Genomic DNA, 27986 nt, shown 5'->3' with positions numbered 1-27986 from the left:
AAATGTTTATTAGAATATAAGATTAGAAAGGAAGAATAATACGGGTGCTTGGGTGACTCAGTCGGTTGAGCGTCCGACTTCAGCCCAGGTCACGATCTCACGGTTTGTGGGTTCCAGCCCCGCTTCAGGCTCTGTGCTGCCAGCTCAGAGCCTGGAGCCTGCTTCAGATTCTGGGTCTCCCTCTCTCTCTCTGCCCCTCCCCCACTCATGCTCTGTGTCTCTTAAAAATAAAATAAACATTAAAAAGGTTTTTTTTAAAAAAAGGAAGAATAGTAGGAAAGCTCTCTTTACAGAGAGGGGACATTCGAAAGTGAATGCCCTCAGTGATTTTTTTCTTTTTTTACAGTTTTCAGAGTTCAACATTTGCAGTTCTTTAAAAAAGTATTCTTAAGCATCTAATTCTTTTTTACACTGTTGCAAGTAGAATTATTATTTTTTTATTTTTTATTTTTTTTCAATATATGAAATTTATTGTCAAATTGGTTTCCATACAACACCCAGAAAGTAGAATTATTTTAAGTTCATTTTCAGATTGTTTATTACTAGTGCATAGTTTAAATACAATTTTTGTATGGTGATCTATCCTGTAATCTTACTGAACTCATTTACTAGCTCTAATCATATTTTGACGTGTGTGTTTACGTATGTATGTATGTGTATTCTGTGGACATGATCATGTCATCTGCAAGTTCAGATAGTTTCCTCCTTTTCCAGTCTAAATGTTCTTGGCTTATTTGTCTTGCTTAAAGCTCTGGCTAGATTCTCCAGTATAATGTTGACTAGAAATGGGGAGAGTGGATATTTGGGTCTGTCTTGGTAAACAGCGTAACATTGAATTTTTATAATAGAATTTGACAGCCTATCTTTAAGGATTTAAAGTCACTTATATTGCTTGTATTAATGATAGACTTGACTTTATTTCAGCCATCGATTTTGTTTTCATTTGTGCCACTTCTGCCATGCTTTATTTCTATTTTTTTCCCTCTTATTCTAGGTTGGAACTTGTACATGCTATTTCTATTTTTTTTACATGGTTAGATTTGAAATTTTACCTTGCATATAGATAGTATTTAATGCTGTGTAAAACAGTACAGGGACAGTTGTGCTGTTATCTAATATTTTCATTTTAATTTATAATCCTTCAGTCCAGGTCAGTGACATTTTACTTCAGGTTAGATATTACTTAAATGCATGACTTGTCAAGACTGAACCTAGAAAAAAAGGTATGTACTTGGTGAATTTTCAGTTCTCAAGAATTTAATTTGCTCTAAACTCAAAATAATGAAAACTAATTTCTTTTTTTAGACACATTAATAATTAACAAAGTCTTAAAGGAATGAAATGTTGGGAAGGCATTACCTTTCCAAACTCCAAAAATTATGAGACAAAGTAATAGGTGCCTGATTCATTCCAAAGTTTACCTTTTGTTTATGCAAGCTTGTAATTTTTAAATTTTATTTTTACTCATTTTTTTATTTTTATTTTACTTATTTTAGAAAGAGTGGGAAGGAGGGTGCATGAGTGGGGATGGGGAGGAGCAGAGAGAGGGGGAGAGAGAATCTTAAGCAACCTCTATGCTCCGCATGAGCCTGATGTGGCCCTTGATCTCATGACCCTCAGATCATGACCTGAGCTTAAATCAGGAGTCAGACTCTTAACCGACTGAGCCACTCAGGTGCCCCTGTAATTGTTTTAAATATAGAAGTTTAACTTCTAATATAAAAATTGCAAGCACACAGAAAAGTTGAAGGAATAATATAATGAACCCCATATACTTATCACCTAGATTTAATTGTAAATAGAATTTTGTCTCCATTTTTGTCATGTATTTTATTAATATCTTGACATTTCTCCCTGAATGTTTTTTTTTTTTTTTTTTTTTTTTCAACGTTTATTTATTTTTGGGACAGAGAGAGAGTGTGAACGGGGGAGGGGCAGAGAGAGAGGGAGACACAGAATCGGAAACAGGCTCCAGGCTCTGAGTCATCAGCCCAGAGCCCGACGCGGGGCTCGAACTCACGGACCGCGAGATCGTGACCTGGCTGAAGTCGGACGCTTAACCGACTGCGCCACCCAGGCGCCCCACCTGAATGTTTTTTTTAATGTAACCACAATACCCTTATCCCACCTAGTGCAATTAACACAAATCCTCTAATATTTAATATTCAGTCCATATGTCAAATTTCTAGCTGCACAGTGGCTTTTCACAGTTTGTTCAAGGTTTACACTGCATTTCATAGTGGTATAGCTCATAATTTTTTAAGTTCACACTTGCGTTATGGTATCTGGCTAAAAATTTTTTTTGTGTAGATTTTCTCTTCATGTTCTCATTTTGAACTTATTTAGAATTCTCAAAATTTGGTTATCTCAGTCTCTTGGTAATTAGAATTGAAAGGAATTATTAAACTGATAAGTGGTAACTGCATTCTGTCCTGTTTGGTTTAAGGACAAAATCGTTTTTGAAAGCCTGCAAACTTACTACTGAAAGAGGAATAGAGTGTTGTTATATTAATTCACTCTTAGTTGGGTTAATATGAAATATGTAATCAGTATTGTGAAGTTTTTTTGAGGTGAAATTAACATAACATGAAACTGATCATTTTAACTTAATTTTATTTTTAATGTTTCATTTCTTTTTTTTGAGAGAGAGAGCGAGAGCAAGCCAGTGGGGGAGGGGCAGAGAGACACACATGCACAGAACTCAAGCAGGTTCCAGGTTCTGAGCTGTCAGCACAGAGCCCAACATGGGCTTGAACTTACGAACAGTGAGATCATGACATGATCCAAAGTTGGATGCTTAACCAACTGAGCTACCTGGGTACCCCGACCATTTTAAATAATGTAATTCTGTAGCAGTTAATACATTCACACGTTTTGCTATTTCTTCTAATTCCAAAATGTTTTAGCACCTCCAAAGGAAATCTGTGCCCATTAAGCAGTCACTCCCCATTTCCCCCTCCTCTGAGCTCCTGGCAACCAAGAACTAATCCACTTTATGTCTTTTAATTGACCTGTTCTGGATATATATTTCATGTAATGGAATTATACCACATATGACCTTTTGTGTCTGGACTCTTTTACTTAGCATAATGTTTTGGAGGTTCATCCATGTCGTAGAATGTGTCAGTACTTCATTTTGTTTTTATAGCTGAATAATTTCATTTTGTATATGTATGCCAAATAATGTTCATCCGTTTATCCAGTGATGAACATCTTTGATTGTTTGCACCTTTTGGCTGTTGTGAAAAGTGCTGCTATGAACATTTATGTACAGGTGTTTGAGTCCCTGTATTCAGTTCTCTTGAGTATATACCTAGGGGTGGAATTGGTGGGTATATGGTAATTCTATGTTTAATGTTTTGAGGAACCACCAAACTTTTTTTTTTTTTTTTTTTTTTGAGTATAGTTGATGCACAATGATAAATTAGTTTCGGGTGTACAGCATAGTGTTTGGAGAAGTTTATACATTGTGCTATGCTCACCAGAGGTGTAGCTACTGTCCAACACCATACAATGCTATTACAATATCACTGACTATATTATTCATTCCATAACTGAAAGCCTGTATCTCCCACTCCCCTTCATCCATTGTGCCTATCCCCTCCCCTCTGGCAAGCATCAGTTCTCCATATTTATAAGTCTAATTCTGCTTTTTAAAAAAAAATTTTTTTTTTTTTTTTTTTTTTTTTTAACGTTCATTGAGTTTTGAGAGAAAGAGCACAAGCCGGGGAGGAGCGGAGAGAGAGAGAGAGGGAGACACAGTCTGAAGCAGGCTCCAGGCTCTGAGCTGTCAGCACAGGGCCCAATGTGGGGCTCAAACCCACAAACCACGAGATCATGACCTGAGCTGAAGTCTGATACTTAACCAACTAAGCCACCCAGGTGCCCCTGATTCTGCGTTTTGTTTATTTATGTTTTTTTTTTAGATTCCACATGAGTGAAATCATATGGTATTTGTCTCTCAATCTAACTTTTTTCACTTAACATAGTACCCTCTGGGTCCATCCATGTTGTCACAAATGGCAAGATCTCATCCTTTTTTTTTAATGGCTGCATAATTTCATTGTATATGTACACCACAACTTACTTATCCATTTGTCTATCGATGGATACTTGGATTGCTTCCATATCTTGGCCATTGTAAGTAATGTTGCAGTAAACATTGTGGTGCATGTATCTTTTTGAATTAATGGGGCGCCTGGGTGGCGCAGTCGGTTAAGCGTCCGACTTCAGCCAGGTCACGATCTCGCGGTCCGGGAGTTCGAGCCCCGCGTCGGGCTCTGGGCTGATGGCTCAGAGCCTAGAGCCTGTTTCCGAATCTGTGTCTCCCTCTCTCTCTGCCCCTCCCCCGTTCATGCTCTGTCTCTCTCTGTCCCAAAAATAAATAAACGTTGAATTAGTGTTAATCGTTTTATTTGGGTAAATATCCAGTAGTGAAATTACTGGATCATATTTTATTTCTATTTTTAATTTTTTGAGGATTCTCCATATTGTTTTCCACAGTGGCTGTACCAATTTATGTTCCTACCAACTGGGCACAAAAGTTCCTTTTTCTCCTCATCCTTGCCAACACTTACTTCTACTGTTTTTGATACTAGCCATTCTGAATGGTTGTAAGGTGATAACTCATTGTGGTTTTGATTTGCATTTGCCTGCAGATGAGTGATGTTGAGCATATTTTCATGTTTCTGATGACCCTTTAAATGTATTTGGAAGAATGTCTATTCAGGTTCTCTGCCCATTTTTAACGGATTATTTGAGGTGTTGGGTTGTAGAGGTTCTGTGTTTATTTTGGATATTAATCCCTTATTGGATATGTTATTTGCAAATATCTTCTTCCATTCAGGAGGTTTTCTTTTGGTTTTGTTGATGGGTTTCCTTCACTGCACACAAGTTTTTTTTATTTAGATATAGTCCCAGTAGTTTATTTTTGCTTTTATTTTCTTTGCCTTAGAGGAGACATATCTAGATAAATGTTGTTATAGCTTATGTCAGAGAAATTACTACCTGTGTTATCTTCTAGGAATTTTATGTTTTTAGGTCTTACATTTAGGTCTTTAATCTATTTTGAGTTTATTTTTGTGTATGGTGTTAGGAAGCAGTCCAGGGGTGCCTGGTTGGCTCAGTTGGTTAAGCGTCTGACTTGACTTTGGCTTAGGTCATGATCTCATCCTTCATGAGTTCAAGCCCCACTTTGGGCTCCGTGCTGACTCTGACAGTTCAGAGAATCCTGCTTGGGATTCTCTCTCTCTCCCCAAATCTCTCTCTGCCCCTACCTTGTTTGCTCGCTCACTCTCTCAAAATACATAAACTTAAAAAAAAAAAATTGGTCCAGTGTCATTCTTTTACATGTAGCTGTCCAGGTTTCCTAGCACCATTTATTGAAGAGATTCTTGCCTCCTTTGTCATAATTTTTTTTTTTAATTTTTTTTTCAACGTTTATTTATTTTTTTGGGACAGAGAGAGACAGAGCATGAATGGGGGAGGGGCAGAGAGAGAGGGAGACACAGAATCGGAAACAGGCTCCAGGCTCTGAGCCATCAGCCCAGAGCCCGACGCGGGGCTCGAACTCCCGGACCGCGAGATCGTGACCTGGCTGAAGTCGGACGCTTAACCGACTGCGCCACCCAGGCGCCCCTTTTTTTTTTTTTTTTTAATTTTTTTTTTCAACGTTTATTTTTTTGGGACAGAGAGAGACTCCTTTGTCATAATTTAATTGACCATATAAATGTTACTTTTGGGCTTTCCATTCTGTTCCATTGACCTGTGTATATTATTGTGCCAGTTTCATACTGTTTTTATTACTACAGCTTTGTACTATATCATGAAATCAGGGATTGTGATATATCTCTCCTGCCCATGCCCCCTCTCTCCCCTCCCCCACCCAAGTTTGCTTTGGCTGTTTGTGGTCTTTTGTGGTTCCATATACATTTTAGTATTAATTCTAGTTTTGTGAAAAATGTTGGAGGAATCACCAAACTTTTTATAGTGGCTGCACCATCTTACATTTCTGCCAGCAATGTGAAAGGGTTCTAATTTCTTTGTATCTTGGCCTTTGTTTTTATTTTTGTTTTTAATAATCATCTTAGTAGTTGTGAAATGGTGTCCCTAGTAGTTGTGAAATGGTGTCCCATCCTAGTTTTGATGTGCATTTCCCTGGTTACTAATGATGTATTCACATGTATTCACATTGTATTCACATATGTATTCACTATCCATTTGCATGTCCTTGGAAAAAGTCTGTGTAAGTCCTTTACTCATTTTTAAATTGTTTTTTTAAGGTCGAGTTTTAAGAATTCTGTATATATTCTGGATACTTGACCTTTATCAGATGTATGATTTGTAAATATTTTCTTCCATTATATGGGCTATTTTCATTGTCTTGATAGTGTCCCTTTTACAAAAAAAAAATTTAATTTTGATGAAGTCCAACTTCTTTTTTTGGCTGTTGTTGCTTGTACCTTTGGTATTGTAGCTAAGAATCTTATTGCCAAGTCCAGGGTCATCAAGATTCACTTTTATGTTTTCTTAAGAATTTTATGTTTTAGCACTTAAATTTATGTCTTTAACCCATTTTCAGTCAATTTTTGTATATGATGTGAATTAGAGGTTCAACATCTTTTATATGTGAACATCTAGACCTAGTACCGTTTGTTGAAGAGACTATTTCTTTGACTGTTGATTGGTGTTGGCACTGCTGTCAAGTCCACTGACCATGGATGAATGGATTTATTTCTGGATTTTTTATTCCTTTGGTCTGTGGTTAGCCTTATACCAGTACCACATTGTTTTGACTGCTGTAGTATAAATTTTCTTAAAGGAAAATTTTCAAACACATACAGAAGTAGAATAATGAATCCACATGTGTCCATCACTCAGTTTCAAATATTACAGATTCATGGATGATCTTGTTTCATCTATATTCTACCTACTCTTTTATTTCCTCATCATTTTGAAACAGCCTCAGACATTTAAAAAAATTTTTTTTAATGTTTATTTTTAAGATAGAGACCAAGTGCAGGCAGGGGAGGGGCAGAGAGAGAGAGAGAGGGAGACACAGAATCAAAGCAGGCTCCAGGCTCTGAGCTGTCAGCACAGAGCTGGATGCCCGGCTCAAATCCATGAACTGGGAGATTGTGACCTGAGCGGAAGTCAGATGCTTTACCGAATGAGCCACCCTGGCGCCCCAGCCTCAGACATTTGTAAATAGTATTTCAGGAGGTTACATAATCAACATAAGAAAGATTTACATCTTAAATTTTAAAGAGTGGTGCATTTCCATTCATTTGGAAATTTCACATACAGTAGAATCCTTGTCTGTGTTTGGATAAATGAAATGTCATTGTACTTTTCTCTCATGGGATTTTTTTTTAACTGTTTGAATTTGTTTCAGAAAATTCAATTTGGAAGTTCTGTGATCAAAATAAAAGTTCAGTAATTGTTATTGCGGTAGTGTGGTTTTTATTAAGCTGCTGTGATGAACCTGCCTTCCCAATTGTATGAAAGTTGTAGTTGCTATTCCAGAATAGAGTTTTTTCTTTATTTAATAATGCCTATTTGGCATGTATTAAATTTCTTGGTCATTATTAGTTGTAGAAGGTATCGAGGTAAATTGGGCATAAAAAAAGGAGTTTAAAAGGATCTTACATTTTAATGGAACAAATATTCTTACGCACAGATAAATACAGTGAGGAGATGCAGAGAGAATGTGGAGTTTAGTTTATAGGAGTGCCACCCTTCAGATTGCAGTTTTGCTTCCCAAAATTATTATATATGTGTCTTTCAGATCCCTTTCTAATTAAAACTTCCCTCAGAGCAGGCCAGATCAGAACGAACAGGAAAAGGAGTGTGCTGTATATTTGAGTTACCAGGGTGGATGACAAAGAATATCCTAGATCTTCATTTGCCTAGTAATTCTGTACACAGGTGCAGCCAGCTCTTTCTACTGATGGTGTTGTCCAGCCAGTTGGTTATTGACAAGTATCCTCTCCTGAGAGTAGTTTCCTGCATAAAAATTTTATTAATGACTATTTGGTTATTCTGGGTACTATACCAAAGTATATTAGGTGGAAATAATACTTAAAAAAATTTTTTTTAGTGTTTATTTTTGAGAGAGAGACAGAGACAGAGTGCGAGCTAGGGAGGGGCAGAGAGAGAGGGATACTTAGAATCCGAAGCAGGCTCCAGGCTCTGAGCTGTCAGCACAGAGCCTGATGTGGGGCTCATGAAATGCGAGATCATGACCTGAGCTGAAGTTGGGTGCTTAACCAGCTGAGCCACCCAGGGGTCCCAGTGGATATTATACCTTTGACAGTGATTAAAGGACCAGAGTTACTTGTACAGAAGAATATAGACTACAGGTTCACTTTCAGTGAGTGCTGAATGTACTCAAATTGTTTTTTTCTGAATGTGCTCAATTTGATCAGTTATTTTAGAGCTTAGATTGTGTCCTTTCTTAAGATATTAATTCAGAATATTGGCTTAAGTTATCAATAGTGTCTATACATATCTACGGGGGTAATACTAAGTATAAAACTTGTATTTCTTGTGAAAGTATGAGACTCAAAATACTCTTCTATCAAATAGTAAGAAATAGAAGATTTTTTACATTCAAATTTGTAGCATTGACATGAAAGATATTACTGTGTTGTCGATTCTAAATCAGTGCTTCTCAAACTTTAATGTGCATGTAATTAACCTATGGATCTTGTTAAAAAAGAGATACTGACTTAGTAAGTCTGGGGTGGGACCTAAGATTTTGCATCTCTAACAAGGTGATATTGTTGCTGTTTATTCCGGATTAATTCTTTGAGTGGCAGTATCTAAATTGACCATTTTATTGTTACTATATTGACTCCTGTAATAGACTTCTTTTGAGTTCAGCAAGGGCTCAATTTTTGTAATAATTTTTTCAATTTGAACTAATGATTTTAAGTTTTGTGTTATAGCACCTTCTGTTGGCACGATGTTTACATCATCTGCTCCTGATCTTTTTCATCAAATTTCAAGTGGAGGTTTGTAAACAAAAGCTTGGGTTGATATTCCGTGACAGTACAGTCTGATAAGGTGGCTATCTGGATGATTCATGACATGTTTATCTTAAATCTTTATTATCAAATTAAAATTAAGGGGCACCTGAGTGGCTCAGTCAGTTAAGCGTCTGACTTCGGCTTAGGTCATGATCTCACAGCTTGTGAGTTTGAGCCCTGCATCTGGCTCTGTGCTGACAGCTCAGAGACTGATGCCTGTTTCAGATTCTGTGTCTCCCTTTCTCTCTGCCCCTCCCTGCTCACACTCTGTCTCTCTCTCAAAAATAAATAAACATTAAAAAAAATGTTTTTTTAATTAAAAATGGGTGCCTGGGTGGCTCAGTCATTTGAGCATCCGACTTCTGCCCAGGTCATGATTTTATGGTCTGAGTTTGAGCCCCACATCAGGCTCTGTGATGACAGCTCAGAGCCTGGAGCCTGCCTCAGATTCTGTGTCTCCCTTTCTTTCTGCACCTCCTCCGTATGCGTACATGCTGTCTTTCTCTCTCAAAAATAAATAAACATTTAAAAAATTCTTTTTAATTTAGAAACAGCTAAAACAGAAGCCACTAGGGAGAATTTTTAGGCTTCTGAAATAACCCACAATCCTGATTTCCACTCCTGACACTACCCCCCCCCCCTTTCCCATCGAGGGTACACACTCCAGTTTGGAAAAAAATGCCCTGGACTGGTTTTATATTTAGACACATTAGAATCGATAATATGTATGAATTTAGATTATATGCATTTTGGGGTCTGCAAGATGATGCTTGTGTTGCTCTTGTGTTGTCACTTTAATGTATCAGGTATTTAGAAAGTGGTGAATTAGGCTGAATTTTGTGGAAGGTAGTAAGATATGTTCTGTTTGCATTGCATTGTGCAATGAAAGTAGCATTTCATATGGTTTCATATCCCTTTTAAAGGAGTCAAAACTTAGTTTATAAGGAAATAGTAAGCTGGGGGAGCTCCCTCCTCCCCAAATGTGAATTGGTAGCTCTGAATTAAGTGTTTGTAGTACATAAGATAGAACTCCACTGGGGGAGTGGAGAGTGAGCACTTTTTGGTGTTGGTGGTTGTGGTAGTGATGGGAGCTAGTGAGAGAGCTGTGACTATGGAGCTTTTCATTCTTTTGTCTTATTTTTCCTTTTTGCATATGTAACTGTTGATAATCAAGGAGTGCTGGGTAAGAAGAGATGGAGTTTGGAGAAATGCTAAAAGGCATCCAATGGAGAAGGCAGGATTCTGTTTTCCTTATTGCTATTGGTGCTGCTAGGATAGAGTTAGGAGTAGGAGTAAAGAATTGGATTCCTCGGTATGCTTTTCCACTAATTGTTAAGAGTTTTGGGAGAGATGAGCAGAAACCAAAGTAAATTGAAAAGTAGTAACAGGGTTAGGCATATGACTGTTCCTTCCCCCAGCATTTCCCTCGGTACTTCGAGATTACGATCAGTTTGTTTTTCAATTTAGGGATGAGTAGAGAGGAAGAAATGTTGTGTTTTGGATTTTACCCTTTCTATAGGTCTTGGTATTGATTAGAAATAGGAAGAAATAGGGGCGCCTGGGTGGCTCAGTCGGTTAAGCGTCTGACTTCGGCTCAGGTCATGGTCTCGCGGTCCGTGAGTTCGAGCCCCGCGTCGGGCTCTGTGCTGACAGCTCAGAGCCTGGAGCCTGTTTCAGATACTGCGTCTCCCTCTCTCTGACCCTCCCCCATTCATGCTCTGTCTCTCTCTGTCTCAAAAATAAATAAACATTAAAAAAAATTAAAAAAAAAAAAAAGAAATAGGAAGAAATATATAGGTGCTCCAATTATTTTTGCATTGTAATAAGTCATTCCAAACTTAGTGGCTTAAAGTAATAAAAGTCATTATCTCTTGGTTCTTAGGGTTGACTTGACTCAGGTGGGTCTCACTTGGGGTCTCTCATGTGGTTGCAGATAAATGGTGGCTGTGGTGGAGTCATCTTAAAGGCTACCTTACCTGGCACCTCACTCACTTCTGGTGGATCATCATGGTGGTTCTTGGTTGGGACTTTAGCTGGAACATCTATATTTGATTTCTCTGTAGTCTAGACATTCTTATTAGCTTGGCAGTGAACATCTCAAAAGTCAGGAAGTAGATGTTGCCAGGGAAGGTTATGGGCCCAGGAACTATAGCATCATTTTTACCATAGTCAGTTGATCAGTAGCTCCAAGTTAAAGTGAAGGTGACAGAGCCCTGTCTCTGAGTGTCAGAGAAATTTGGGGCCAGGTTGTAAAACTTCTACAGGGGGTGAAGAGGGGCTGGTAGGAGCTGGTGAAGAGGGGCTGGTAGCTTCTTAGGAAGCTTGAAGATTTTGAATTCTGAAATAGTTTGGCAAGGGTTGCATTTTCTACATACTTGTCTACCTTTACATTAGACTTTAGTGGAAAATGCCTGTCATTATTAAATGAAATTTGCCAAGTGTGGGATTGAGAGATTTGCATATAAGGTTAATTTTCCTTTTACTTTTTTTCAGTGAACTTTTTTTGGATAGTGTTTTGTATCGTTAAAGGTTTTAGTATATTGATCTCAAAATGAAGTATGTCTTTATTTTTATATATGATTTTTATTTAATTCCAAAAAGCCAAATACCAAAGTTGAGTATATGCCTGCACACACAATTAATAAATACCATGTTTTTAAAAGATTCTTTTATTGTAACATTTTAGTTATACATTATATCATGTTAATAGAAATTACAGTATTAGAAGATATTATAGCTTTATTGTTATTTTTCATAACTTATAAAAACGGGTAAATGATTTATATTAGGTTTACATGCTTTTAACCATAACTGTTTAAACTGATAAATGTACTCTAAGTTCTAAACTATTGTTAGAGTATTACTAGAAATTCAAATTAACATTTTTCAAGGTATTGATATAACAGATTTCAAGTGGTGCAGTTGATAAGTTTTGATAAATGTGTATAGTTGTGTATCCTTCACTGCAGTCATGATCTAGAATATTTCCATTAGTCCAAAAGTTCCTTTATGACCCTTTGTAGTCAATACTTTTTCCCTACAATGAATTGGCTTTTGGCCAGAAATCACTAATTTTTTTGTTTTTATTTTTTTATTTTTGTCACTGTAGTTTTCCCTTTTCCAGAAATTCATAAAAGTAGAATCATAGGGTTTGTAGCCTTTATTGGCTGGCTGAGTCACTTAATATAATACTTTTGAGATTATCCATGTCAGTATACGTAACATTAATTCTTTTATCATTGATTAGTAGTGCAATGTGTGGATAGATGACAATTTGTTTATAAATTACCTGGTAGATCGATGTTTGGGTTGTTTCCAGCTTCTTGTGATTATGAATAAAGCTGCTATGAATATTTGAGTACAAGTCTTTGTGTGGACATATGTTTTCATTTCTCTTAGGTAAATACCTAGGAGTGGGATTGCTGGGTCCTATGGTAAGTGTGTATATTTAACTTTAAGAAACTGCCAAACTGTCTCTTCCAAAGTGGCTGTGCTATTTTTACATTCCCTCTGGGGATGTGTTCCAGTTGGTCCACATCCTCTCTCAACACTTAGTATTATCAGTCCTTAATTTTAGTCATCCTGGTGGCTGTGTAGTGGCATCTCATTGTGGCTTTAATTTATATTTTCTTACATTTGTGACATTGACTATCTTGTTATGTGTTTGTCATTCTTGAATCTCATTTGGTTAAGTGTTCAGATCATTCGCCCATTTAAAAAATAACATCATTTAATATTGGGTTGTAGGAGTTCTTAATATCACAAATTCTTCATCAGGTATATATGCATTGAAAAGAAACTACTCAGTCAGCCTTGCCTTTTTATTTTAACAGTGTTTGGTTTTTCAAATGAAACTTTTAAGATAATTGTAGACATTCAGTTGTGAGAAACAATACAGAGAGATCCTTGTTGTACCTTTACCCAGTTTCCCCACCATGGTAACATCTTGTAAAATTATGCAATATCACAACTTGGATATTGGCCTAGATACAGTTCACTGACCATATTCAGATTTGCCCAGTTTCATTTGTGTTTGTGTTTAGTACTATACAGTATTATCACCTGTGTAGATTTGTGTATTCACTACCAGAGTCAAAGTATAGAACATCACTGTAGGAATCCCTCATGTTGTTCATGTGTGACCATATTCATCTCCTTTCTGTGCACCTCTCCTTCCTTGCCCATCCCTACTCCAGGTAACGTTGAATCTGTTCTACGTTTGTAAAATTTTTTCTTTTCAAAACGTTTTATAAATGGAATCATGTATATATGTAATCTTTGGGATTGACTTCTTTCCAGTCAGCCTTAATTCTCTTGTGATTCATCCATTTGTTGCATGAATTGATAGTTCTTTCCATTTTATAGCCTCATAGTATTCTATGGAATGGGGATGAACCACAGTTTATTTAACCATTCACCCATTAAGGACAATTGGGTTCTTTCCAGTTTTTGGCTATGGCAAATGAAGCCACTATAAACATTTGTGTACAAGTTTCTGCATGAGAACAATTTCATTATTCAGGGATAAATGTGTAAGAGTGCAATTGCTGGGCCAAATGGTAAGTACATTTTTAGTCTTACAAGAACATGACAGACTGTTTTTCAGAGTGGCTATACCAGTTTACATTCCCACCAGCAATGTTTGAGTGGTCCAGATCCTGTACATCCTTACCAACATTGGTTATTATCACTTTTTTTTTTTTTTTTGTAAAGAGGGCATTCTGATTTGTGCGTAGTGATATTCCCAAATGCCTTAATGATGTGGAATATCCTTTATTTTCCATATGTAAATGCTCTTCAGTGAAATGTCTTCTTATGCCTTTGTCCATTTTCTAATTTAGATTATTTGGATTTTTATGTTAAGTTCTTAGCGTTATTTGTATACTTTAGATACTAGTCCTTTTCAGAATGTGGTTTGCAAATATTCTCTCCCTCTTTGTGGCTTGTTTTTTCATTCCCTTCAAAGATGTATTTTTTTTATTATTATTTTTTTAATGTTTACTTATTTTTGAGAGAGAGCACTTAATGGGGGGGGGGGAGAGAGAGAGAGAGAGAGAGAGAGAGAGAGAGAGAGAGAGAGAGAGAGAGAGAGAGAGAGAAGCTGAAGCAGGCTCCAGGCTCTGAGCTGTCAGCACAGAGCCTAGCACAGGGTTCAAACTCACAAAGTGCAAGAGAGCATGACCTAAGCTGAAGTTGGGCACTTAACCAGCTGAGCCACCCAGGTGCCCCTTTTCATTCCCTTCATAAGGTCTTTTGCATAGCCAGAGTTTTTAATTCTGATGAAGTCCAACTTATTTTGGATTGTACTTTTAATTTCAGGAAGTCTTAAAACCTGATTAATGCTAGATCCCCCAAAATTTTTTGTAAAAGTTATATTTTCGTGTTTTACATTTAGGTCTGTCATGTATCTTGAGTTCATTTTTGCATAAGTAATGAGATTGGAATTCATTTTTTTTTGTACAAATACATGTCCATTTGCCCTAGCATCATTTGTTGAAAAGACTGTCTTTCTTCTCTTGAATTACTTTTTGCACCTTTGTCAAAAATCAGTTGGCCATACTTCTGTAGGGGCTAATTTGAGATTCCCTCTTCTTGTTGATACCTGTGTCTGTTGATATCTGTGTCTGTCCATCTGCCAGAACCACAGTTTTGGTTATTCTCAAAATCTGCTAAAGTCATTATAAAATTTTTTTTGTTTGTTTATTTATTTTGAGAGAGAGCACATACACAAGCCAGGGAGGAGGAGAGAGAGCAGCAGAGAGAATTTCAAGCAGGCTCCATGCTGTCAGCACAGCACACGAGGCTCAATCTCACGAACTGTGAGATCATGACCTGAGCTGAAATCAAGAGTCAGCTTAACCAATTGAACCACCCATGTGTCCCTAAAGTCATTTTTTTAAAGTCTTTTTCTAGAATGTTTTAGTTATTCTAATTTTTGTTTGTTTTGTTTTGTTTTGTTTTTGTTTTGTTTTCCATATGCATTTTGGAGTAGTCTTGTGTATATTGGCTATGTCCCAAAAATCTTGCTGGGATTTTTATTGGAATTGCTTAAATTTGAATGTCATTTTTGGGGAGAATTGACATCTTTATTGTGTTGAATCTCCTAGTTCTTGAACATGGTATATTTCCATTTTATTAAGTTCGTCTTGAATTTCTTTTATCACCATTTTGTGATTTTCAGCTTACAAATTCTATACATGTTTTGTTAGATTTATATATAGCAAAGCATTTTCTTTGGAGTCATTGTAAATGATTGTCATTTTTCCTTGGACTCCTCTTATCTTTGAGAAGACTTCAACAATTCACTTATGTTGACCCAGATCATTTGGCTGTATTTGTCAGGCTTTTACATTATACAGTTACTCTTTTCTTCCTTTTTTCCATACTGTACTCTTTGGAAGTAAATCACTGTGTTGCTCACATTTAAGTGGGAAATTATCCATTTCCTTAATGGTGGCATGTCTGAATAACTTATTTAGAATTCTGCATGGGAGACTTGTCTCGTCCCCATTCATTCATTCATTCATCTCCATCAGTGTGGACTTGGGGACAATATTTTATATTTTAGTTTAAAATCTCATACTATATTAATTTGTTCCTTTTTTTTTTAATTTTTTTTTAACGGTTTTTTTTTTTTAATTTATTTTTGAGACAGAGAGAGACAGAGCATGAACGGGGCAGGGGCAGAGAGAGAGGGAGACACAGAATCAGAAACAGGCTCCAGGCTCTGAGCCATCAGCCCAGAGCCCGAGGCGGGGCTCAAACTCACTGACCGCGAGATCGTGACCTGAGCCGAAGTTGGACGCTTTAACCGACTGAGCCACCCAGGCGCCCCATAATTTGTTGCTTTAATTAAGAAATTAATTTGTTCCTCTTGTTGCCAGTTGAGTGCTCTTTCGCTTGGTCCCTACGTTCTTAGTTATATACTCATTGTTTTGGGCAGGGGTGGGTAGGGAAAGATGGTAATCACTTGCTTTCTAGTATTACACAGTGATCCAGACTTACCTCAAGCCCAGAATCTGCTATTTTGCATTCTCATCAACAATTGATATTGGCAGTTTCTTTGATTCTAGTGATTGTGATAGGTATGAAGTGCTGTCTCCTTGTTTTAATTTGTATTACTCTCATGACAAATGATAAGCATTTTATCTCTTTTTGTATTTGCCATTTATGTATCTTTTGGTCAAGTGACTGTTAAAATCTTTATTCATATTTTTATTTTTTAAGTTTATTTATTTTGATAGCTTGTGTGAGCAGGGGAGGGGCAGAGAGAGAGGGAGAGAATCCGAAGCAGGCCCTGCACTTTTAGCACAGAGCCGGACATGGGTCTCCAGCTCACACACCATGAGATCACAACCCTGAGCCGACATCAAAAGACAGATGCTTAACCTTAACCAACTGAGCCACCCAGGCACCCCTATTCATCTGTTATTATTATTGTTATTATTATTAGGTTTAAATTTCTTTTCCCATATTTTGGATACAAGTCCTTTATTCAGTAGTGTTTTGCAAATACAAGCATACCTCAAAGATACTGCATGTTTGGTTCTGTACCACTGCAATAAGGCAAGTCAGATCAGTTTTCTGGTTTCTCAGTGCATATGAAAATTATGTTATACTGTAGTCTACTGTGTGCAAATAATAGCATTATGTCTAAACGAATGTATGTAACATTAACTTAAAAATACTGCAGTGGTAGAAAATGCTAACCATCATCTGAGCTTTCAGCAATTCATAATTGTGTTGTTGGAGTAGAGTCTTGCCTTGATGTTAATGACTGCTGACTGATCACATTGGTGGTTTCTGAAGTTTGGGGTGACTGTGGCAATTTCTTAAAAGAAGGCAACAATAAAGTTGGTTAATTGACTCTTTCATGAATGATATTTTTGTGGCATGCAGTGCTGTTTGATAGCGTATTTTTACTCAATGATAGAACTTTCGAAATTGCAGCAAGCCCTGTTGCTGCTTATCAACTAAGTTTATGTAATATTCTAAGTCTTTCATTGTCATTTCAGCAGTTTTCACAGCACCTTCACCTGGAGTAAATTCCATCTCAAGAAATCATTTCTTTGTTTATCCATAAGACACAGCTCCTGTTAAAGGTTTTATCATGAGATTGTAGCATTTCAGTTACATCTTGAGGTTCCACTTCTAGTTCTCGTTCTCTTGCTGTTTCCACCACATCTACAGTTACTTCTTCCACTGAAGTCTTGAACCCTGCAAAGTAATCCATGACGGTTGGAACCAACTTCTTCCAAATTCCTGTTAATGTTGATATTTTGATCCCTCCCCATAAATCATAAATGTGTTTGTGACATCTAGAATAGTGAATCCTCCTCAGAAGGTTTTCAGTTTTGTTGTTGTTGTTCAGATCCATCAGAGGAATCCCTGTCTATGGCAGCTATAGCCTTACAAAGTGTATTTCTTACATCATGAGACTTGAAAGTCGAAATGACTCTGATCCATGGGCTGCTTTGAAAGTTCAGAGTATCTGTGAAGTACAATAAAGGAAGGCATGCCAGCATTTTCTCTTATTGTGTGGTTTGTGTTTTCGTTTTTTTATCAGTATCCTTCTAAGCAGAAATTTTAAATTTTAATAAAGTCTAAATTATTATTTCTTCTCTGATAAATTCTGCTTTTGGTTTTTGTTTCATCTTAAACCTCATTGCCAAACCCAGGGTCCACAGATTCTGCATCTTTTTTTGTTTTAACTCTACTGCCTTGATAGTAAGCTTTAAGTGTTTTTTTTTAAACACATTTAAAAAAAATGTTTATTTTTCAGAGAGAGAGAGAGAGAGAGAGAGCGCACGTGCGTATTAAGAGGGGCGTGGGGCAGAGAGAGAGAGGCAGACAGAGAATCCGAAGCAGGCTCCAGGCTCCAAGCTTTCAGCCCAGAGCCCAAGATGGGGCTTGAACTCATGAACCATGAGATCATGACCTGAGCTGAAATTGGATGCTTAACCAACTTAGCCAGCCAGGTACCCCTAAGTAAGTCTTGAAATAGGATAGAGTCCTTCAGCTTTGTTCTTCAGTATTGTGTTGACTATTCAAAGTCTTGTTTTTCCTTTTAAACTGTAGAATCAGTTTGTTGGTGTTTGCAAAGGGGTTGAATCTATAGATCATGGTGGGAAGAATTGACATCTTAACTATATTGTTTTCCAGTTCATGATCATGGAACATCTATTTGTTTAGGTCTTGATGTCTATTTCTTGTTTGCTGAGTGTTTTATATGAATAGGTGTTGGGTTTGTAAAATGTATTTTCTATGGCAGTTAATATCATATATATATATATATATATATATATATATATATATTTATTTATTTATTTATTTATTTTCCTGTGGCCTATTGATGTAGTTGATAGCATTGCTTTTTCTATTTTTTTTTTTCAATTTATTTTGAGAGAGAATGAGGGAGGGACTGAGAAAGAGGGAGAGAGAATCCCAAGCAGGCTCTGTGCTGTCAGCACACAGCCCAACATGGGGCTCCATCTCATGACCCACAAGATCATGACCTCAGCTGAAATCAAGTGTTGGATGTGTAACAGACTGAGCCACCCAGGTGCCCTGATAACATTGCTTTGTTGTGTGTTAAACCCAACCTTGTGTTCCTGGAGTGCATTCAACTTGATTATGATGCATAATTTCTTTAATCTGTGGCTGGATTTGGTTTGATAGTATTTTGTTGAGAATATTTGTACACACAAATGTTCATTTGTACCTTTTTGGGGGGATAGTTTTCTGTTTATTGTAAAATACACGTAAAATTTACCATTTTAACCACATAATTTAGTGGCATTAAGTATATTCACAATGTTCTACAACTGCCTCTTCTATACCTTTCTAATGTCTTTGTCTAGTTTTGTTATCTGGGTAATATTGGTCTCGGTGTTCACTTCTCTCTCCCTGCCCCCCTCCCCCTGCCCAAAAGAGTTTGTGAAGGATTGATGTTACTTCTTTAAATGTATCATAGAATTCACCAGTGAAGTCATCTGGCTCTAGGCTTTTCTTAGTGGAAAACTTTTTAATTAATAACTCAATTACTTTACTTACTAAAGGTGTATTCAGATTTTCTAATTCTTCTTGAATCAATTCTAATAGTTTGTCTTTCTAGGAATTTGTCCATTTCGTCTAAGTTATTTAATCTGTTGGCATTTTCACAGTATTTCCTGTATTCAAATCTTGCATATCTGAAATAAATTCTAATTGGTTGTAGTGTATAATTCATGTTATACATTGTTGGCTTTAATTTGCTAATTTTCTGAAATGTTTTATTTATTTTTGAGAGAGAGCATGTGAGCTGGGGAGGGGCAGAGAGAGACGGGGACAGAGGATTCAAAGCAGGCTCCATGCTGACAGCAGCGAGCCTGATGTGAGGCTCGAACTCATGAACCATGAGATCGTGACCTGAGCCAAAGTCGGATGTTCAACTGACTGAGCCACCCAGGTGCCTTTCTAATATATTTTTTAGAGGATCTTGACATCTTTGTTTATGAGTGATATTTGTAGTTTCCTTATACTGGTTTTCGTTTTGGTACTGGGGTGATACTCGTTTCACAGAATGAGTTAGGAAAACTCTGCTTTTATTTTCTAGAGATTGTAGAGAAATAGTATCACTTCTTTCTTAAATGCTATACTAGTAAAATTACCTGGACCTATTGCTTGAAGGTTACAAATTACTGACTCAATTTGTTGACTAGATACAGGCCTTTAAGGAGGAAATAGGGGATATTATTATAGATGTGTATCAAAAAGAAAAAAAGAGATACTGTGAACAACTCTATACACATGAATCTGAGAACTTAAATGAAATGAGCTAACTTCTTAAACTATCAAAGCTCACTAAGGTGAAATAGATAATTTGAAGAGCCTTATTCCTATTAAGGAAATTGAATTCATAATTTAAAATGTCATGGGAGCATCTGGGTGGCTCAGTTAAGTGTCCAACTCTTGATTTCAGTTCTAGATCATGAGATTGAGCTCCACATTGGGCTCTGTGCTGGGTGTGGAGCCTGTTTAGGATTCTCTCTCCCTCCTTCTCCCCACCCCTGCCATCCCCTTTACTAAAAAAAAGAAGTCCATGGGGCGCCTGGGTGGCGCAGTCGGTTAAGCGTCCGACTTCAGCCAGGTCACGATCTCGCGGTCCGGGAGTTCGAGCCCCGCGTCGGGCTCTGGGCTGATGGCTCGGAGCCTGGAGCCTGTTTCCGATTCTGTGTCTCCCTTTCTCTCTGCCCCTCCCCCGTTCATGCTCTGTCTCTCTCTGTCCCAAAAATAAATAAACGTTGAAAAAAAAAAATTTAAAAAAAATGTACCTAAAAAATTTAAAAATATTAACAAATAGAATTGAATACACATACATCTTGACAAATAAAAAGAAATGGAATGAATTCAGGTGATGCAAGACTGATTCATGATTCAGAAACCAGTAAGTGTAATCTACCACTTTAACAGGTGAAAGAAGAAAAATTATTTATGATTACACCAATTGATGCAGAAAACTTAAAAAAAAAATCTTTTGGTTATTTTTATGTGAAAAAGAAAGCTTTTGACAAGAATACATCACCCATTCATGATGAAACTCAGAAAACTAGAAATAGAGGGAAACTTCTTCAGCTTGAAGAAGAAGCTCCGAAGAGCCTGCTTCAGATTCTGTGTGTCTCTCTCTCTTTCTCTCTCTGCCCCTCCTTTACTAATGCTCTCTCTATCTCTCTAAAAAATATTAAAAAAAAAAAAATTAAATACAGGTTTTGTGAAAATTTTGAAACACTGATGAGAGAAATCTGATTTAAATAAATGGAAAAACTTACTGTGTTCATAGATTGAAAGACAACATAATGAAGTCACAATTTATATTCAAATTCTAGCAAGATACTTTTCGTAGATGTATACAAGATTATTCTAAAATATATTTCAAAAGTCAAAGTTAAGAATAGATAAAACAATTCTCATAATGATTAATAAAGGGAAGAAATCATTCCACCTGATTTTAAAACTTATGTAGCTCCATTAATCATGACAATGTGTCTGAAGGAAAGACACATAGATCAGTAAAGCAGAATGGAGGACTCAGAAATAGCCCTATACAGGTACAGCTGAGTGATTTTTGGTGAAGGTGTAAGATGATTAGTGTAAAATGTTGCTGGAGCAGTTGAGTACCCATAGGTGAAAAAAATTAAAATAGATCATAGATTTAAATATAAAACATTAAAGCACCCAACTTTTAGAAGATAACAAAGGTTTTATTTTCAAGACCTATGGCATGATGAAATGTTCTTAGTCATGACACCAAATGCATGATTCATAAAATCTTGGTAAAGAGTACCACATGAAAATTAATTTTTTTTCCTTTAATAAAAATGCTGTTAAATGGATGAAAAGGTGAGCTACAGACTGGAAGAACATATGTATAAACCATATTTGACCAATGACTTATAGAGAACATAAAAAGAGTTCTCAAAATTCAACATTCTGTGCTATTAGAAAATGGGCAAACAATATGAACAGATATTTCACAGAGTAGTACTATGAATGACAAACACATGAAAAAATGTGTAATTAACCTATCCTTTAAGAAAATGCAAATGAAAATTATTATGGGGAACGTGGGTGGCTCAGTCAGTTAAGTGTCTGACTTCACTTCAGGTCATGATCTCAGGCCCCACGTCTGCCTCTGCTGAGAGCTCAGAGCCTGGAGCCTGCTTCTGATTTTGTGTCTCCCTCTCTCTACCCCTCCCCTGCTCGTTCGTTGTCTCTGTCTCTCAAAAATAAATAAATGTTAATAAATTAAAAAAAAAACTATTATGATATTACCACTTAATTTATTAGAGTATCTTAAAGGGAAAGTAGCCATAATATCAAATACTGACTAGGATGTGAAAAAAATGGTTATCTCCATACGTTGCTGGTGTGAATATTAAATGGTAAACCCACTTTAGAAAGTAGCTTTGCTGTTCTTAAAAATCTACACATAACAGTATTTTTAATTCCTTTATTTTTTAAGGCCATTAAGTCATAACATTTTTATGGTCTTGATGGAAAAATGTGGCTTGTAAAAACATGAGTCGAGTACAATAGAAATTGCTTTTTATTTCTGTAAATCGGTAATAAGTTTAGAATAAAGGATTGGGGGCTGTCACAGGAAACATTATTAGGACTGTTACAGCCTTATTAAAGGAAAAAGTGGTTTGCAGAAAGACATACCTACAGAAAAATATTTTTTACAGATTCCTTAAAGCTTTTAAAGCTTTTGTTATCACCATGGCTGCATTTTAGGTTTGACTCTTAAGTTTATTGAAATCGTAAGCTGTAGTTTATAGTGGGTAGGTATAGGAGTAGCACTGAAAATGTAGGTATACTCTAAAGTTTCAGCTTAGGGGCGCCTGGGTGGCTTATTTGGTTAAGTGTCCCACTGTTGATTTAGGTTCAGGTCATGATTTCATGGTTCGTGAGATTAAGCCCCGCGTTGGGTTCTGTGCTGACAGCACGGAACCAGCTTGGGGTGTGTTCTCTCTCTCTCTCTCTCTCTCTCTCTCTCTCTCTCTCTCTCTCAGTCGTTCTCTTTGTCTCTCAAAATAAATAAATAAACTTTAAAAACCAAATTTCAATGTTTTGGCTTAAATCACTAATATGATATGTTGTTTTCATGTCCTGACATTGTAATATGGTTTACTCTTTAGGACCTTTTCCTGAGTCTGGAGCAGCAAGTTCAGTACGTATCAAAGGAACACTTGAGAAACCATTGTGGTTAAGACTTAAGTTTTGTTATATATCACTGATATATTTTGTAGCTATGTTTGAATTTTTCAAAAAATGTCAGACACTTGATTATTTCCCATTTTTAGAGAAGGCAGCACAATTCTGGTGTCAGATTTGGGCTTGAGTTCCTGGCATACTATTTTCTAGCCTTTTGTAAATTCTTTTTATTATCTTTAAGCTTAACTTCATAGAGTTGTTGTGAGGAGTAAATGATACATAGTATGTCTAGTGGTTGAACAGCACAGTGCTTTGATATATGATAAGCACTCAAAAATTGTCAGTCTTTTATAACTGGCCAGAAGAAGTCGTTCAGACTCAACAGCATACAGATGTAGTCCTATATACTGTTACTCTGGAGATGTTTGTTAATGAGTGGTCTGGAAATATATCCAGTCACAAGCTATTCTGATGAGATGAATATAGTTCAGGTAAGAGATGGCAAATTTTTGGAGGTGAGGTGACAAGCTTCAATCATTAACCATCTTCCCATCTCACCCTGTTTTTATAAGCTGCTGTGGTGTGACATAGTGGCAGAGATGCCTTTGGAGAGTGCTGGTTGAGCTTGGCTAGGCTTTGGTTTCTGTTACTTAATGAGACCTAAGGATGGTTCGTGATTCTTTCCCTTCTATATACAATACATCCAGTTGGTCATTTAAGTGCTACTGATTGATCCCCTTAATATTTATCTTCTATCATCTTGCTTGCAACTACTACAAGTCAGGTGTTTATCATTTCTCATTATAATTAACTATAAAAGCTCCTACCAACTGGTTTTCCTGCTTCCTAACTAGTTGGGATTCTGCCCTGCTACTCATACCAAAGGTAGCTTTCTAAAATGCAAATTTGACTTTGTAAGCAGAGTTAAGAGCTCTGACGGTAGAATCAGAACTTCTGGGTTCAAATTCCATCTCTTCCTTGTGTGATCCTAAGTTAAATTCTCTGTACCTTGGTTTCTACATTTATTAAGAAGAATATTTCAAATCGAACCCACAGTCACCTGGAAAGATGGCTAAAGATACACTGCTAAACTCCTAGCCCATTACTGGGTCCCTTGATCTTGGGTTGGATCACGAAATCCATAACTTATGAAAAACATCTCAGTTGGTTCAGATACCCCTTTATGAGTCTTCCTAAGATACCATGCACTTTGTCTTTAGGTTTTTGTACTCCTTGTGTCTGATGGGCACACCTACTTTGTCCAGCTAACTCTTGTTCCTCCTTCAGTACTTGGTTCCAGGTCTGTCCTCAACCAGGAAGGGTCTGACTTTCTGATTGTGGATTTCGTGCTTTAGGAAGTCATCTCTAGTGCTCAGTGTTCTATAATCTTCCTCAAATACACTGTCTAAAATATAGGAAAAAGGTAATATATTTGTTGTAGACAACTATTATAAAAGCATAAATTTCTTCACTGCTTGGCGTTTGGCATTTTGCAAATTTCTGGCTTACTGATTTGATGTCTCTTCTAAGATCCTTGGGAATAAATTTTATATCCTCAGTGTCTTGTAAATCTTAGAATTGTATTAAAATTATTAATCTTAAAATCTAAAAGTTATTCTTTTAGGAAATTTTCTTTACTGAAATGAAACATCTTTATAACAAGGTCTGCAGAGTGGGGGTCATGATGCATCAAGTCTTTGTTTTCTTATTGTATCATTTATTTGGATTCATCTACCTTTCATATTTGTACATCTTTGACCTCCTGGATTTTCTGTAGTTTTTAACCGGAACTTAGTTTGATTTATTCCAGTATTTGTAGGTGAGGACATTGTGGGATAGAACCAGAAATGAAATCAAGAATGTAAAACATTGTGAGATTTGGTTCTGGGGTTTTAGATGTTTTTGTGTTTTATTTAGTGAATCATTTCTAATTCATTTAGATTTGGATGTGTGGTTGTCTTGCTCAAGGCATTCAAACTTTGTGCATCTTAGTTTTCCTGTTGGTAAAGTGACAGACTAGATGGTCTCTAAAGTTTCTTCCAGCTCTAAAATTTTTGCTATTCCAAGTAAAAATTGAATAGGTGTTCAAATATTTAGCTGTTGCTATTACAAATAAAGTAATAAGACTCATTTTATCTTTTAAGCTCTCTCCATTTTATAAATAATTCCTTTAGGCACATATAAACTTTGTTATCAGCAAAAGTTAATTTCTTTCTCTTGTTTACCTAGATTTTTCTGGACCTCCTGATTATAGTTCTTTCTGATTTGAGCGTGTTCTCGAAATAGATGCGGGAGGCTGATAAGTAGATACAACTCAAGTGTTGTCATGAAAGAACTTGCCAAATGATTTTTCTCACTGGGCTGCTAATGAGAAAAGTCAAAATGATATATGTCTCTGTTAATGTGGTAGATTATTTTGCTCTTGAGTAACATTTAGGTCTTCTTTGTTTTCATTTAAGTGCCAAGGATGACATTGATCTTGATGCCTTGGCTGCAGAAATAGAAGGAGCTGGTGCTGCCAAGGAACAGGAACCTCAAAAGTCAAAGGGGAAAAAGAAAAAGGAGAAAAAAAGGCAAGACTTTGAGTAAGTATATTTTAAATATATTTGATTTTTATTAGCTTTGGTATAGATTCACTTATTAAATTAATTTGGTGCCTCAAAATATATTTTAATCCTTTCTAGTGAAGATGATATCCTGAAAGAACTGGAAGAATTGTCTTGGGAAGCTCAAGGCATCAAAGCTGACAGAGAAAGTGCTGCAGTAAAGGTGAAAGACCCTTGTTACCTATTCTGCATCCTAGTGCCAGTTTTAGGGAGCTGCCTTTTAGAAGCTTTCGAGCAGTGTGAATATGTTAATTAAAAGTTTCTATAGATTCTGCTGCCAAAGGGGGAAAACAATTTTTAAGAAAGAAATACGTTGTAAAACCCAACACAGATACAAAGACATTTTATTTGGGATTTCAGAGGTATTTTGTGATATGTTGCTCGTTCACAATTGGTACATTTGGAGATAAAATGTTCCTGTCTCTGTCTCCAGTGTTCTTTGATCTTTCTTTTTCATTCTTTGAATTTGGATAACCTAAAGTAATTGGAAAGTGATAGACATATTTTCTTTCATTCAACTTCCTTGTAGGCTTTGTATACCATTTGAAGAAGGTAGTAAATGTGGACTGATGATTAGTACTTGTTTCAGAGCACCTGGATTCTGAAATTTACAGTGAATGTGAAATGTGCCTGAGGTCTAGGCTAGCTTCTGGTACTTGATTGAGTTTTATATTCTTGAAAAAAATGACCTTATTTTGAAGTTATTTGGAGAATTTTTTCTATGCATACTTAATAAAGTACATGATTGAGGAGTTTCAGTTTTTTTAAAACATAAAATATAACTTAATATTTTTAACAATGGAATTGTTTTAGCCAACAGAAAATAATGAAGAAGAATCCACCTCAAAACAAGATAAAAAAAAGAAAGGACAGAAAGGCAAAAAACAAAGTTTTGATGATAATGATAGTGAAGAATGGGAAGATAAAGATTCAAAATCGAAAAAATCTGCAAAGCCAAAAGTGGAAATGTACTCTGGGAGTGATGATGATGATGATGATTTTAATAAACTTTCTAAAAAAGCTAAAGGGAAAGCTCAGAAATCAAGTAAAAAAGGGGATGGCTCAGAAGATGATGAGGATAACAGTAAAAGAATTAAAGAGCGTTCCAGAGTAAATTCTTCGGGTGAAAGTGGTGATGAATCAGATGAATTTTTGCAGTCTAGAAAAGGACAGAAAAAAAATCAAAAAAATAAGCCAGGTCCTAATGTGGAGAGTGGGAATGAAGATGACGACTCCTCCTTCAGAATTAAGACAGTGGCCCAAAAGAAGGCGGAAAAGAAAGAACGGGAAAGAAAAAAGCGAGATGAAGAAAAAGCAAAACTGCGGAAGCTGAAAGAAAAAGAAGAGCTAGAGACTGGGAAAAAGGATCAGAGTAAACAATCTCAAAAGAAATCTGAAGAAGAAACTATAAAATCCAAAGTGACCCTTGATGTTGGAGCAGTCCCTACTTCTGAAGAGAAAGGAGAGACTCCCACAGCTGCTGAAGGTTGGTAATATTATTAAGGAAAGGGCTGTAGGCTTGGACTCACAGTCTGAGTTTCGCCCCAAGGTCATTTTTTTTTAAGTTTACGTATTTATTCTGAGAGAGAGTGTGTGCTCACATGTGCGCAAGCAGGGGTAAAGTGGAGGGGAGAGAGAATCCCAAGCAGGCTCTGTGCTGTAAGCGTGGAGCCCACTGCAGGGCTTGATCTCACGACTTGTGAGATCATGACCTGAGCCGAATGAAAATCAAGAGTTGGACACTTAACCAACTGAGCCACCCAGGTGGCCCCAGAAATTTTGTTTTTTGTCCTTGGTTGTAAAGGGACTTAAGTTGTAAGAAGAAGCGTTAAAAAAATTTTTTTTAATGTTTATTTATTTTGAGAGAGACAGAGAGACAAACAGCGTAAGCATGGGAGGGGCAGAGAAAGAGGGAGACACAGAAACTGAAGCAGGCTCCAGGCTCTGAGCTGTCAGCACAGAGCCCCATGCCAGGCTTAAACCCACAAACTGTGAGATCATGACCTGAGCCGAAGTCAGTTACTTAACCGACTGAACCACCCAGGTGGGAAGAAGCCTTTTAAAAATTACATCTAGGGATGCTTGCGTGGCTCATTGGGTTAAGCATCCAACTCTTGATCTCAGGGTCATGAGTTCAAGCCCTATATTGGACTCCAAGCTGGGCATGAAGCTTACTTTAATTAATTAAGAAAGTAAGTAAGTAAGTACTTTTGATTTTCATTGTTAAACATTTATATATATATATATTTAACATTTATTATTAATATATATTAATATATACAATATATAATATATATATATTGTGAGCCAAGTTTTGTTTTCTTTTTTGGTAGAACCAATTAATAAATTGGTAGAACCAATTAATAAAAAGTAAGCTTTCTAGCTAGAATTCTTCTTTTTCAGAAGAATAAAGCTAAATGATTCATACAGCTTGTTTAAAAAAATTTTCTTTTCAATGTTTATTTATTTTTGAGAGAAAGAGAGAGTGCAAGTAGGGGAGGGCGGAGAGAGAGGGAGACAGAGAATCTGAAGCAGGCTCCAGGCTCTGAGCTGTCAGCACAGAGCCCTACGCGAGGCTCGAAGTCTCAAACTGCGAGATCATGACCTGAGCTGAAGTCGGACGCTTAGCCGACTGAGCCACCCAGGTGCCCCTCATACA

General features: G+C 36.6%; 1 protein-coding gene across 3 annotated transcripts in view; it reads left to right on the top strand.

Moving 5' to 3' along the window:
• EIF5B (eukaryotic translation initiation factor 5B) overlaps nucleotides 1-27986 on the top strand; it is a 92369-nt gene that overhangs the window by 9640 nt on the left and 54743 nt on the right. For 2 of the 3 annotated variants that reach the window (XM_045054075.1, XM_023251589.2), the window contains exons 2-6: nucleotides 12429-12463; nucleotides 22706-22737; nucleotides 25181-25306; nucleotides 25406-25490; nucleotides 26141-26813. In XM_045054075.1, the coding sequence (XP_044910010.1) occupies nucleotides 12429-12463; nucleotides 22706-22737; nucleotides 25181-25306; nucleotides 25406-25490; nucleotides 26141-26813 (951 nt within the window). The remainder of the gene's footprint in view (nucleotides 1-12428; nucleotides 12464-22705; nucleotides 22738-25180; nucleotides 25307-25405; nucleotides 25491-26140; nucleotides 26814-27986) is intronic. The other variant, XM_045054076.1, reaches the window with a different exon arrangement.

This window comes from Felis catus, chromosome A3, assembly GCF_018350175.1.
Source record: "Felis catus isolate Fca126 chromosome A3, F.catus_Fca126_mat1.0, whole genome shotgun sequence".
NCBI classification, from domain to species: Eukaryota; Metazoa; Chordata; class Mammalia; order Carnivora; family Felidae; genus Felis; species Felis catus.
Note: the sequence above shows the minus strand (reverse complement) of the source record. Positions and strands in the feature narration are given on the sequence as shown.